Here is a 15,258-nt window from a genome sequence, read left to right as displayed (position 1 = left end):
GTGTGTGGGTGTGTGTGTGTGTGTGTGTGTGTGTGTGTGTGTGTGTGTTTGTGTGTGCAGGTTTGTGTATGTAGTTTCTGGGACTGATTTAATTTAGTTGGGGCATCAGAAAGATTGTACATGAGTCCGATCAAAAAAAGTTCAAGCCAGCTGACATATACAACACAGTTGAAGTCTTCTTTTGATTGTCTATGGGTTCACATTTATGTGTGGTTGTGGTCTTCTATAATACATACATTATAATAATCTGTTACAGTAGGGCTCCAACAACTAATGGATAAAATTAATAATAATCAAAAATGAAATTCGTTGTCAACTAATGATGCTATCAATTAGTTGGGCTTCTCAAGTTAACAGTACAGGTCAGTACATGGTGAAGCACTGGATCTGTTCTGGTGTGACTCGAGAATCAGGTTGCGCAGTTACCTATATAGTGATGTATTCAATTAAAACAGTGCAAACAAACACTAAATCTAAAAGCAGCAAATAAGAGCAGCAGTAAACAATTACATTTTTACTCACTGTGGTTTTCAGTGAATGCTTATGCATTTGTATGCCAATGCATATTTTTTTATCAAGACTGTTAGCTTACTGCATTTCTACGCTCCATTCTCTTTTTATAGCATTACAACAGTAACGTGTCTGTTGTCAAACGTGATTTACTGTGGCTTTACTACGTTCAAATGCTTGTTTTCAATGTTTACATATTTAATTAATGCATATATTATTAATTTATTATACAAAATCAAATGTATATATTCTAGATGCTTATATCTTCACCGAACAAAATGTTTGTATTTTTTAAACAAAAATTGTCAAAACAATGTATTATATCAATAATTATTTTTTTAAGCATGGTTGTCAACTTGCCATTTGTAATTATGATTAAAAAACAATACAAATATTGATTTACACAAATTGCTTCACGCTGCTGTCAGGCCAAGGCTCCAACCAGGGTGGCGCATTGAGAAATTAACTTCCTTAGCGAAGAGCCACAGAAGAGATAATGGACTCAAGTGCGGAGAGAGAGAGAGAGAGAGAGAGAGAGAGAGAGAGAGAGAGAGAGAGAGAGAGAGAGAGAGAGAGAGAGAGAGAGAGAGAGAGAGAGAGAGAGAGAGAGAGAGAGAGAGAGAGAGAGAGAGAGAGAGAGAGAGAGAGAGAGAGAGAGAGAGAGAGAGAGAGAGATGATAGTAATGTGTCAGTTTATTTAAGCAAAAAAGGAGGAAAAAAACGGGGAAAGTTGACTCAATGACTCAAAATAGAAGAGACAAACAATACAGTGGGGCAAAAAAGTATTTGGTCAGTCACCAACTGTGCAAGTTCTTCCACTTTTAAAGATGAGAGAGGCCTGTAAATTTTATCATAGGTACACTTCAACTATGAGAGACAAAATGAGAAAAAAAATCCCGAAAATCACATTGTCTGATTTTTTAAGAATTTATTTGCAAATTATGGTGGAAAATTAGTATTTGGTCACCTACAAAAAAAGCAAGATTTCTGGCTCTCACAGACATGTAACTTCTTCTTTAAGAGGCTCCTCTGTACTCCACTTGTTACCTGTATTATTGGCACCTGTTTTAACTCGTTATCAGTATAAAAGACACCTGTTTACAACCTCAAACAGTCAGACTACAAACTCCACTAAGGCCAAGACCAAAGAGCTGTCAAAGGACACCAGAAACAAAATTGTAGACCTGCACCAGGCTGGGAAAACTGAATCTGCAATAGGTAAGCAGCTTGGTGTGAAAAAAACAACTGTGGGAGCAATTATTAGAAAATGGAAGACATACAAGACCACTAATAATCTCCCTCGATCTGGGGCTCCACGCAAGATCTCACCCCGTGGGGGTAAAATGATCACAAGAACGGTGACCAAAAATCCCAGAACCAGATGGGGGGACCTAGTGAACGACCTGCAGAGAGATGGGATCAAAGTAAAAAGGCTACCATCAGTAACACGCTACGCTGCCAGGGACTCAAAACCTGCAGTGCCAGATGTGTCCCCCTGCTCAAGCCAGTGGTATGTTACTACTGAGAGGTGCAGATTATTTGGCACAGGCTCCACTCCAGGTCAGGCGGCATCATCGGACGGACTGTACAGCAGCAGGAAAAGCCACCTCAGGCTCTTGAGCAGGGAACAGTGGGGGTTTATTACCAAACTGGCATTTGAAGGGTGATATCCCCAGAGCAGAAGGCGTTGTGAGCATATTCAGCCCACAAGAGAAAGGAGGACAAGGAGAAAGGTTTGGTCACCATTTATCTCAGGGTGTTCTCTAAATCTTGGATCAGCCTTTCAGTCTGCCCATTGGACTGAAGGAGAGACTTTCAAAACCCAAAGCAAACTGTGGGCTGCAGTCAGAGAAAATGTCTTGGGGAATGCCAAGATTCAAAAGACATGCTTGCATATAAGCTCAGCAGTCTCTTTGGCCCGAGGGGAGTTTGGGCGGTGCGATGAGGTGGCAGACCTTGGAAAACCTGTCAGCGATTACCATGATAACGGTGTTCCCTCAAGAGGGTGAAAGGCCAGTAACAAAGTCTATAGCAAGATGGGACGGGGTTGTGAGGAATGGGCAGGGGATGGAGCATGCCTTGTGGTGTTCGGTTTGTGGGATCGTGGGCCACCAAAATCTTTTTCCGATGAATTCAAGAGTGCGAGCAGAACCTGAATGCCAGGTTACCTTAGTTGAATGCCCCCACTAATGAACCTGAAAGGAAACAGGTCTTGGGACAAACAAACAGTATAGCAGGACCTCCTCCCAAATCCGGTTTCAGAGCGTGGGCCCATCTAACCTAAGTTCCAATCGCCCATCTGGTTTCTATAACCTTAGTGGGGGATGATGGATAATTAATGGTGGGCAAGAAAATATGAGACAAGGCATATGGCTTTAGATTCTTGGACCCAAGTTGGTACATCAGAGTGAACTGAAACTGATAAAAAAAATAGGGAGAATCATGCCTGACTAGGGTTGAGTCGGTGGGCCTGCTAAATATACCCTAGATTTTTGTCACACCTGAAAAGAAAACTGTGCCTCTTCCAACCAGTGCCTCCACTCCTCGAGTAATAGTTTCACCGCAAGCAGTTCTCTGTCTCCCACCCCATAATTTCGTTCAGATGGGTAAGCTTGTCGGAGAAGAAGGCACAGGGATGCATCTTGTTATTGGGACTCCTCTGAGACAGAAGAGCTCCCACCCCTCTGAGCTCCTGAAAGGCGATCTCAGCCTCTGGTGTCCACTGGAACTTTCTCTGTGGCTGCTTGGTGAGAACGGCCATAGGGGCAACCACAGGACTAAAGTTCCGGATGAGCCGCCTGTAGAAGTTGGCGAACCCAAGAAACTGTTGGACTTAAACGAGGTGGGGGTGGGCCAGCCAGTGACAGCTTGAACTTTCTTAGAATCTATCTGGACCATGCCTGGGATAATGATAAACCATAAGAACTGTACTTGTGACTTGTAAAATTCACACAACTCAGGATTGACGTACATGTGGTTGTTGAGAAGGTGAGTGACATGCTCCTCATGCTCCATGAGATCTTTAAAAAATCAGAACGTCAACAAAAACAGTCTTATTAAGCATGTCCCAGAGCACATCATTGATAAAGAGCTGAAAGACAGCTGGTGCATTAGTGAGGCCAAATGACATGGCCGGTGGGGGTATTAAAGGCTGTCTTCCACTCATCCCCTGCCTGATCCATACCAGATAGTAAACATTGCGCAAGTCCAACTTAGTAAAAACGGAGGCTCCCTAAAGGAGCTCAAAGGCTGTGGTCATTAAAGGTAGGGGTACCAGTTGCGGATGGAAGCTCGAATTAGGCCTCTATAATCGATGCATGGCCGCAGTCCGCCGTCTTTTTTCTCCACAAAGAGGAAGCCAGGTCCAGCTAATGGAAATGGATGGGCAGATAAACCCAGCCGCTAAGGCCTCCTTGATGTATTTATCCATTACCACCTGTTCAGGGTTGAAGAGGGAGAAAATTCATCCCCAAGGAGGACAAGTGCCGGGGTGCGACTCAATGGCACAAACGTTAAAAAGATGAGAGGGAAGTGTGGTGGCTCGCTTCTTGTTGACACTGCTCTAAGAGAGTGATATTGATTAGGAACATGGAACAGGTCAAGTGGTTCCGAAGACACAAAGAAGTACTATAACAGGTAGATTCCTATTCCATGATAAAGCCTTTGGTCCAGTAAATAACTGGATTGTGGTGAGTCAGCCACAGGTGTCCCAGGATGAGAGGAAGCTGGGGAGATGGTAAGGTGAAAGGGAGGGGTCTGATGAGTTACCCTCCCAGGGCCCAAAGGCCTACCATCCAGTGCAGTAATGACCTGAGGGATCAAGAGAGGTTCACGGGAAATCCGCAGACGTTTGACTAGGGAGATGTTCAGAAGATCCCTGCAGCGCTTGAGTCATCCACAGTCATTTCAGCTCAAACTTGAGAGCTCAGTGATTTAAGAATCCACGACAGGCACTGGGATCACCCGAGAAGCAATGAGGAGGGGGGAAGTCTGGTAGCTCAAGTATTTGAGATTGCAAAGCCAGGAGTAGAGCCTGGGCCAAAGCCAGTGCAGGATTAGATTGGAGTAGAGCCTGAGCTGGTACTTGGACTGGTGGTAGATGGTCCCTTAACGGCTGAACCATGGAGGCCAGAGAGGACAGTAGCGCAGAATTCTGGTTGGTGATTTGGAAATGTTGAGCCAGCACTGGCTGATGTTGTTGAAGCCGCTGTTCCTGTCGTAGCAGTGATTCATGTAGCTCTTGCTTTTTTTGCAGATAGAATCAACCGAGTATGAGTAAATTTGGAGATAAATCCCCCATCCACTCCTTAACAACCACCCACCAGTGGCAGGTGGTCAGGGCCAGCAAAGCCTTCTCTGCTGGCCTAAACACTATCAGAAGCACTGACCTACATTTACAATCTAAATTCTAATATTTGTTCCATGAAATTGTATTAATTTATTACATTATCTATTCTCTTCATTTCGTAGCGTTACTCTTGGCTGCACTGCTTCCAGTACGTGTATGTGGATGTTAGATTTTTTGGCCTGCAAAGTCTATACTGCTGGCGTTTTTACCATTGAGATATTACCAACAGGTCTGTTTCTTTAACCAATCAGATTTCATATTCGCCTCACAGGGCCAGAATAGCATCAGCATTATTCTGTCCTCTGTTTGGTTGGTCATAAGGAAACTGTTACAGCCAAGTTCGACTGGCAAAACACATGTGTAGCACTGCACACATAAATACATCTGGTTAGACCTTTTTTATGCCTACGGAAGAAGAGAAATTGATTTGGTTTCGGACATACTCAAAAATCTATTTTGTCTCAGCCCGGGAAAGGTTTGTTCTCCACTTCCAAACCAGTGAATATGAGCAGTACCACTGGTTTACAGCCTATGAGGAGCAGTGCAAATTATCACTATGCATCTCTGGTGAGTAGGTTGTATTTTATTAACATTTTGAATGTTTTTGTCCTGTTATTAGACAAATATTAATTCTGAACTAATCCAGATCAGGTGTAGGTGCACAGTTGCGGTGGTAGTGTAGAGGTTTGGAGTTGTCTTAACTGGGTTTCTTGCTTTAGTAAAATGGTATTTACACTCCATTTGTAAAATGCTTCTCTCTCTGTAATGCCACACACTTTTATATTGCGTTTATGTATAGTATCCATGTTTTCTATAATCGCGACATGATGGTGGTATTAAGAGGTGGATTAAGTCGGGGAAATTCCCCACTGAGGGCCCAGGTACCAAATGCACGGCCTGCCACTGGCAGCCACTATAAGCTTTAAAATGTAGTTATAATAAGCAAAACTTAGATTTTTATATTTCTATAAATAAAATAATTAATCTGTCAGATTAATTGATTAATTGATTATCAAATAATTGTTAGTTGCAGCCCTGGTTTACAGAAATAAACAACAAATAAACACCCATATTAATGAACAAGAGGGTGAGAACATGTGACTATGCATACAAACAATTGACTAGCAATGCATGTGGTCATTGCCTTTAAAACTGCTTCTTAATACAAGTTACCTTATCATTCCACATAAATATGGCCCATTGACATTTGTACAATGCATAAATTAAAGAAAAATATGAAATATAATGTGTATCTCACTTTTACAGCACGTATCGGAACACAGGTTTAGAGACTGTTGCCATTTCTAGTGCTAGCATTAGCTTCTTGTAAATACGTATATATTAAACATCAGAACACTGAAATACAGAATACAGCAATATAACAAGGGTAAAGAACATGTATCAATATGTTTGTGTGAGAAACTTGCTTCCAAATTTACGCACACTCATCTATGGCTTGAATACACACAAGTGGAGCATAACGTTGCATTAAACTGTGGGGGCAGGACTAAGTTAAATTAAATAAACGACCTACTGGCATGTCTTTTCTCTCCACATCCATAACCGTCCTCCTTGGTCTTCCTCCTTTCCTTCTTCCTGGCAGCATTCTTCTACCAATATACCCCATGTCTCTCCTCAGCACATGTGTAAATTATCTCAATCGTGCCTCCCTCACCTTGTCTCCAAAACATCCTACATGCGCAGTCCCTCTAATAAACTGATTTCTAATCCTGTCCATCCTCGTCACTCACAATGAAAATCTCATCATCTTAAACTCTGCTACCTCCAGCTCCACCATTGCCTTTAAAACATACAACATAGCAGGACTTACCACAGTCCTATAAACCCTTCTATTACAAATCACTCCCGCCACTCTTCTCCACTCACTCCACCCTGCCTGCACTCTTTTTTCACTTCTCTAATAATAATAATAATAATAATAATAATAATAATAATAATAATAATAATTTGTAATAGTGATTTTGTAATAGAAAATTCTTCAGAGTCCTTACTTCCTGGTGTTTTTGCTACTTCCTTTCTAGGACTATGTGCTCTTTTTCCATTCCATTGAGAACTCCTCCAATCTCCTCAAATATTCCACTCACTATGCCATTTTTCCTGCTCTATTTCTATTCCTCTTCCCTTTTTCCCTTTCTCATGTTTCCTTATCAGTGCATATGTTTCCATATTAGCCTTTGACTATTAGCAATACATTAGCATTGTAATGCAAGAGGAGGAAATGGAGGAAGATGCTTATCAAAAATGTGCACACATTTAGACCATTAAAAGTGGTAAACTGTTTTTGTAAATTGGCAGTTTTTTTTTTTTTTTTTACTTGCTTAATCTTACCAGAAGCAGAATGTGCACAGCCAAAGATTTAAAAGTTTAAGTGTATGTGAACATCTGTAAGTATTTTTCAGACTGCAGGGATAATTCTTCATCATACCCATTCATTAATTGGAATATGCCTTTTGCCTTTCATCTCAGAGCTCGAGGGAAAGATGACCCCTGTACTTTACACAACAGTGAAGGCTGTTACAGCGGCAATGAGAGAACAAACTTAATGCCCATATATATATATATATATATATATATATATATATATATATATATATATATATATATATATATATATATATATATATATATATATAATCATTAATATTATTTATTTTTAAAAAACATTTTTTACATTTTTTTATTGATTGCACCAGCATGGAATGCTGTAATTGTTTTAGAACTAAGCTTTGTTTTAGCTGCAATCTTTTGTCTCACATATTTTACACATTTATCTTTTTTTGTCAATACAAATATAAGGCAGTTTACTGATTTACATATTTGCTACTTCATTAAACCATATGTTGTGACCAGTGGATGGGGCTCAGGTTATCTTGGAAAAGACAACTCTAGGATAGAAAACATTAGGATAGAAATGTTTCTTCATAGGTTAAAGATGATCAAACAGAGTATTTCTTTTTTTTTTTTTTTTTTTTTTTTTTTAGTCACTTTTTATTTGTACAAGTGGGCCCAAACCATGCCAAAGATTCAAAATGCCTTCACAATATAACAGCCAATAGATTTGTCACAGATATACATTTGTCTATATTTTTTAACAATGTCCAAAAAATAGACAATAATTCCCTGGTGGTAGTGCAACTGCAAATACATTTGATGTTTTAATAAACCTTATTATTTGCATTTTCTATTGTCAAAAAACAGTCATTTCTGTTATTTAATACTTTTCTTTCTGGCAGCCTTTCCACATTTAATTGGGGTGTTAAAGTGATAGTTGCATAACAGATAGTTGTGTGCATAACAAAAGTGCACTCAAATGTTTCTTTATTTGGAAGTGATTACAGCTAATATATTTCATAGTATGCCCTTATTTGTTGGTTGGTGGTGACAATTGATTTACAAATAAGCAAATTCTGAGAGTATGCATTGATTGGTTTCAGAAGCAGTGATACCAGAATTGGAACCTGAGCATAATGGGAATCAGCAGGACTCAGCCATGCAAGGTAAGAATGTACTGTATATTTGCATGCAAATTAGTTTAGTTTATAAAGTAAATATTTATATATATATATATATATATATATATATATATATATATATATATATATATATATATATATATATATATATATATATATATAAATAAATAAATATAAAATACATATGTAATCTGTAGTTTTGTTGTAATCTGTATATTACACACCACTACCGCATCACAACTGAGATGTTTCCTTACCACAATTCTCTGCAGTGAATTTAGGATCAACCAGATACTCAGTTGTGTATTTATTATAAAAATAAATTCAGAATTTGAGTAGAGGAGTTTTAGAGAAATTGAAAAGTAGAGAAGTAGAGAATTGACATTGTAAAATTAATATTGTATTTATATTGTTGGGTTGACAAAATTTATTTGATGGCTAAACACTAGACACACTCCTATGAAGTTACATATATTATATGCATTATATATAATATAGTAACATATATTAACATAAATACAGTTGTTTTCACAAGTCTTGTTAACATGCACAAACTGAGTAACATTCAAAATATATTTAAAAAACATTTTTAAAAAAGCCCAATGCAAGAAAAAATGTTAGTAAGTAAATGTTAGTAATGTTAAAAAATGTTAGTTAGAGTAAAAAGTTCCAATTATTTACATTCAGTAAAAGGTTTGTGAATTAAAAAGGATATTGAGCTTGGTAGTGCTGTAGGTAACAGAGCTCTGTGAAACTACATTTACATTCCACCTCTGATAGCAATGATGTACCAACTTGTAATTTATCACTCCAATATGTGATTGGCTAATATTTTGTTTGATGACATTGTACTAGAAATTGAACATGCATGCAAATTATCACATTGTTACAGTATAACTGGATACAATAATTATTTGGAAAAAGTCACCTTGATGTTTTTCATAATTATTTGAAAATTTCTCTACTCAAAAGTTTTAAGTAATAAAGTGACTAATTTAAAATGCATAACAGACTGTTAATTGGTTTTTTTTTTTTTTTATCTTATTCTGAGTGCTTGTAGTTTGCTTGCAATTTAATAGCCTGGAGATAAAACTGCCTGAAACCAAAAGTCCCTATAGCACCCCCTTTGTACTGTAAAAAAAAGTCTAACATTAGGTTATTACCTAGCAGTGTATGTGTACATTAGTATCTGTACATCTATAGGCCAAAGAAGGCTGTTGTAATAGAATAATAGTTTGATACTGGTTTAGCTATAGAAAAAGATCAGTCTGCAATGTTCAATGCACATGGTTTAAAGTCTCATGTGCATTATGGGGGCTACAAATAGGGTTAAGTGCACTTCGGACCTGCTTTGCAAACCCAAATATTAACCAGGGCTCTTTCTCACTTTCCCATTTTTTTAGTTTTTTATCGTGTGCCTTTTAAAAATGCCTACCTGTCCAGAAGATAGATTACAAACGCATTTTGTACTTTTTATTTTATTTTTACTAATTCATGTGTTCATGTGTTCATTTACTATGTTCCATACTAATTTATGAAATCATCAGACTTTTCTTGTTGTATTGTATGGCAGGAGTTCTCAAGCTTTTTGTGGCTAGGGACCCAGTGATTAAGCAGATACTTACTAAAATCTTGTACTCTTAGATGCCATTGTAAACAATTTCAACCTCAATTTTTCAGACCTGTTTTAGTGATAAACAGAAATATATGCAGTTTGAATTGTGGTAATAACACATATTTTCAAACATTGGACTCAACAGCATTTAAGCAAATTTAACTTATTTATCTTAAAAGCTTTCAGCAAATCAACAGTAGTTAGACTGGCATACAGGAGTTCTATTAAAACAATATATTAGTAGTGGGCTTTGCATTTCACAGCTAGGCTTTTAGTGGTGTCTGACCACTAAATCTACTCTTAGTACGATCTACCTCTTAATAAAAACATTATGCCATGGCTATAGAATCCATCAATAATACCAAAATGCTGTACAACAAAGCACTGCATCTCAGACAGGGTACTGGATCCCATGCAGTGAGAACGAAAACAATTACTAAAGCAAGAAACCCATTGTACACAATTCAACAACTCTCCTTTTACTGCAGCCACAGCTGCACCCATAAATTATCTCCAGGAAAAGCATCAGAAGTAATCAACTAAAATAAAAATTCCACTAAGGGTTTTATTTGCATTTTTGCAGTACCTTTTGAGTTCGCAAACCACAGAAACCCCAGGGATTACGTTTTTCTTGGGGATTTAAAATTAAGGCAAATTGTGTGCTTTTGTGCAACTTTTAAAGTAAAGAAATGCAAAAGCATAAATATTTCTTGAAAAAGCTTAACAACTGTTTTGAACTGTTTAGTCGACCTTTCCTCACAATAACCAGCTTTACTTGAAAAGCCCATCTCAAAAATGCCCTTGTAATTATATATTTAACCAAATCCATTTTTTCTCCTCTGTCAGCCATTGTAAAATAATGAAAAAAAAAAAGCTATTGAGTCTACACAAATATATTTGAGCTTGTGCAGTTTGTTACAGATGCAGTTTGCTAGCTCTGGCTACTGCGCTCTTTGACCATCCAATAAAAGACAAGAACTGACTTCTCTATAGAAGAGTATTGAAAATAAGAACTGAGTACTGAATAGAAGACTGAGTTCTTGTGCAATTTTGTATGCTTTCTTAATTTTAACAATCCATCGAGACACGATATAAAAAGCCTTCTCAGAATCAGATCAGAATCAGGTTTATTGGCCAAGTGTGTTGGCACACACAAGGAATTTGGTTCTATTATTATTGATGTTGTTGAGCAATTTTAATATATTTATTAGAATTTCCTCAAGGTAAACCAAACTTGTAGTAAAGGGTTGTAGTAAAGACCATGTTTCTGTGTGAATTTGACTTTAACCAAATGAAATAGTAAAATGCTGCTGAAATGCGAAATTAAATGGTGAAAAGTTCTAGAGATGAAGTTCATGTGCTCATGTCCTCATATAGTGAGATGTAAGATGCTGGAAACGCCACGAGCGTAATAAATGCTTTATTTTGTGTAAGAGATGAAACTATGCATCTGTGCCAATTATTTACACACATACATGCAGAACACAGACTTTTTAGACACACAGACACAAATCAAAGCAAATCACAATTTTGCTTAATTTTTGAAAGCGACATTCCGCTTTATACAGTAAATGTAATTTTTCTGACTGTATTCTGTGATTCCCTCCACATTTTCCATGATCATAAGGCTCTAAAATTAGTTTGGACCCCTCTTTGAGAACCTCTTTTTTTATGGTACTCTGCACATATCAGTCATGAGTGCATCTGTGCACTTTATATGGTTTGATATAAGTCAGTGCTAGGCTAAAAATAGTAGGATTTTTTTTTTATGCCCCTGCCTATTTTTTTTTGCCAGTTTCCCAATCTTCAAATACAGAGATCACCATTTTTGTATCCTTTTGCTTTTGCAGTCGTACCATTAACCATACTGTACCAACGCCTATGATTCTAACTCATAGGAATAGGCTTAGGGCCACATGACTATTATACAGACATAAGAAGAATTTCTATGTTCTCTAGTTTTGTTCAGTACTTTCAGGCTGCTGAGTATGACAACCTGAACTCTTAGAATGGGCATGTAGGTCTTTTCAGTCTCTAAAGATTGGTGACTTTATACCTTTGGTGATAGTGCCTGTGTATCAGTGGATTAGGACATAACCTCTCCTACCACCCTACCACATTTATCCATTATGTCTAGTAAAAATCTAATTAGGTCGAGTGTGCTGTCCAAACCATCCCCCCATCCAACTCTCCAGCATTTCCCACCCCACCTCACCACATTTATCCATTACACACAGCAAATATCTAATTAGCTCACGCTTCACTCCCAAGTCGGACTTCACAGTTTTGCAAGCTTAGCACTGACAACTGATTTCATTAGGTTTGATTGTCCTTGCAGAGAGCCCATGTGGCAAGCTAAAAGCTTTTTACGCTTTCTCAGGTTCCAGACCAGTGTTGGCCCATTACTCCGACCTGTGCCTTTCTAATTAATCAAGACAAGTGGCTTGAACAGCAAACTGCTGAACACAAAAGGTGTCCACTTTACACGCCGATTATAAGAAGTGCAGTGTGGCAGATGGGGGTGTAGGAGAAAACTGAGTACAAAAAGTAATTAAAAAGGTGTGCTGAGGGCATATTGAGATAGTTTGTTTTCTGATGCCACCATCACAAGCTCAAACTATTGGAGAAAGTAATGTGCATATTTGATAATGCAAAATTGTGCTCAAAACTATGAATGGCTCTGGTTACTCCAAACATATGTGATGAGCATGCATTACATTAGACCTTTGTGTATCCCTGAGTTTGAACCCGCAAATAACCCCTAATAATTTTTCTAAAAGCTATTTAGATAACACCTTTTTTTGTTGGATCATACAATGGAAAATCAAGGCCACTTGGGCTAAAACCACTAAAGCCAAGCAAAAAAGGCAAATAAGCCTTTTTAATAATAATAATTAGAAAATAATTTTAGATAAATCCATATAATTAATGTCCCAGTTTGACAAACTATAAATCCAGTACAAGAGTGATTGTTCAATATTTTTTTGAGGCCTTTGTCTACTATCTGTATAATATTTTTTATACACTCATCACATTTTTACTTTCAATTCAGATCCCATATGCTTCAAAGCATATTCCTGTTTAACTGAAGAGACATACATAATATTGTACAGACAATTATAGACAATTATTATATTAAACAGACTATTATATAGACATTCTCGTACCATAGTCTAGGATGAATGTACCTTCTGCCGCTAACTATATTAAGTTTAAATGTTTTTAAACTAGTTGTATGTAGTTATTTGCCTTGTGATTTTAAATCCACAGTGCCTGGATTTTACTTTGATTTGCATTTAAATGCACATTCATTTACCATGTTTCATACATCTTGCTCAGTGGCACAAGTATGTAACTGTAAACTGTAACTGAACGGTGAATATGTAAAAGCATTCCCATGTTAATGATTGGTTTCTTATTGTTTTTCAATCTACATGTCAATTTTGATGAATAAGAATCAATTTCCAAACTGAGAATGATGAGACAGTAAGACACTATATAGAAGAGAAATTAAGGAAGAACAAGTAAAAAAAAAAAGTACTTTTTTTAATAAAATGCATGACCCAGTAAAAGCCAAACAGAAATAAACTAACTTGTTCATTCTGTTCTTGTGTTTACCACAGAAAATAGACCCTACTCCAAACCTCCCATTATGTATTGAGATGTATGTGAAGCTCTTCTTTATATTCCTCCTCACCAGTAGATGGCTTCCTCACTCCATTTCTGAACTTTTTGACACTGACTGGAGTTTTCATATGCTGAAGTTGAAGTGCTGAAGTTGATGACCACTGACTATCGAACCCTTTGTACAGGACTCGAGTGAGTGTGTGTAATGTGGCCCTGTGCTCAACCTAAGGAGTGCTGTTGTTGGCAACTTCCTAATGCATCACAACAATTTGTAAAAAAACAAACAAACAAAAAACATCTTTCTCTTTGTTTTACATGAACATCTATGTCCTACACATTTTGGAATGTTTCTTCAGGATAAAGATATACTTTGCTGTCAACTGTTCCCCCCTTTGCTGAAACCCACATCAGTGTCCTCCTTTTTACTTACTGTTCTCAGGACACATTTACGTTATGTTATTGCTTTTAGTCGACTCAGTGTACAGCAGTGATACTGAACAGCTAAAGCAACTAAAGCAAATGACTATGGATAACATGTTAATTCCATTGAAAACCAGCAAATTATAAACTGTTAGCATTTGTTGCTTTATCTTTGCCTCCTTTTAAAAAAATATATCATACTGTTATTTAGGAAATGTAGAAGCATTACATTTTCCTACCCAGAGTGTTTATCATATTGTTTATTTTGTTTTTGTTTTTTAATCAGCATTTTGAACAGATATTTAAGAAGTGATGTGGAAAGTATTTGTATTTCGGGCTCTGACCCTCTGACAATAGTTTCTATATTGTTTCTGAAGAGAAAAAAAATGAAAATCAAAAAAATGCTATAAATACAGATTAACTGTAATTCCCCTTCTGTTTTTATCTTTGTTTATAAATACTTGTAAAAACGCTTCAGCATTTGCTATTCCATTGTCATTATGAAGTGGATACAGTTTTAGTGATGAAAGAAAACAAACAGATGTAAAAAAAAAAAAAAAAAAAAAAAAAAAAAAGATTAATAAAAATGAAGAACCCTTATGCACATCTGATGCAAGCATGCTTGTAGATACAATACTGATGACACTGATAACAAATGGCACTGTTTCAAGATTAAGAGCTGCCGATTCTCATCTATTTTTTAAAAGTTTCTGTAGAAAGGTAAATCATGGTTATGATTCTGGCAGCTATTGATGATGCTACAAAAGGACAACCACAAATTCCAAAAACATTGCTCATAACACGACAAATAAAACACCCCCATTGACATTATCTTCATAGATTTTGGGTTTTGTTTTTGGAGTAATAAATTTGAATTTGAAGACTTTTTCATTCTTTGCAGTTCTTTTTTCTTGGTTACACATTTGAGTTAAATGGCCAATGCAAGCTTACTATATTTACACGTGTACTATAGACTTTAATTAGCATTTTTCATCTTGGAAAGAAGTTGAAATTAGTATGCAGGGTCAGCTTGGTCCAAAACCTATTGATCCCAACCGCTGAACAACTGCTGCCCAAAAATTTCTAAAATCTTATTCACAATGTCAGTGGGTCTTATTTATCAAGATGGATACAAATTAATTTATTCCTAAATCTTTCAAAAGCACATTTCCTGAAAATAACTTCCTGAGCACAGCACTATTATATATGATACCAAAAGTAAGTTCACAAACCAACATAAAATA

The 15,258-nt window shown here is 36.9% G+C and overlaps 1 protein-coding gene across 8 annotated transcripts in view; it reads left to right on the top strand.

Moving 5' to 3' along the window:
* Positions 1 to 14,900, top strand: part of dacha (dachshund a) — a 154,418-nt gene extending 139,518 nt beyond the window's left edge. For 6 of the 8 annotated variants that reach the window (XM_083565144.1, XM_083565142.1, XM_083565143.1 and 3 more), the window contains 2 exons: positions 8,314 to 8,376; positions 13,591 to 14,900. In XM_083565144.1, the coding sequence (XP_083421270.1) occupies positions 8,314 to 8,376; positions 13,591 to 13,628 (101 nt within the window). In that variant the 3' untranslated portion in view covers positions 13,629 to 14,900. The remainder of the gene's footprint in view (positions 1 to 8,313; positions 8,377 to 13,590) is intronic. The other 2 variants (XM_083565140.1, XM_083565138.1) reach the window with 1 other exon arrangement.
* The last annotated feature ends 358 nt before the right edge of the window (positions 14,901 to 15,258 follow it).

This window comes from Silurus aristotelis (genome assembly GCF_946808225.1).
Source record: "Silurus aristotelis genome assembly, chromosome: 16".
Classification (NCBI taxonomy): Eukaryota; Metazoa; Chordata; class Actinopteri; order Siluriformes; family Siluridae; genus Silurus; species Silurus aristotelis.
Note: the sequence above shows the minus strand (reverse complement) of the source record. Positions and strands in the feature narration are given on the sequence as shown.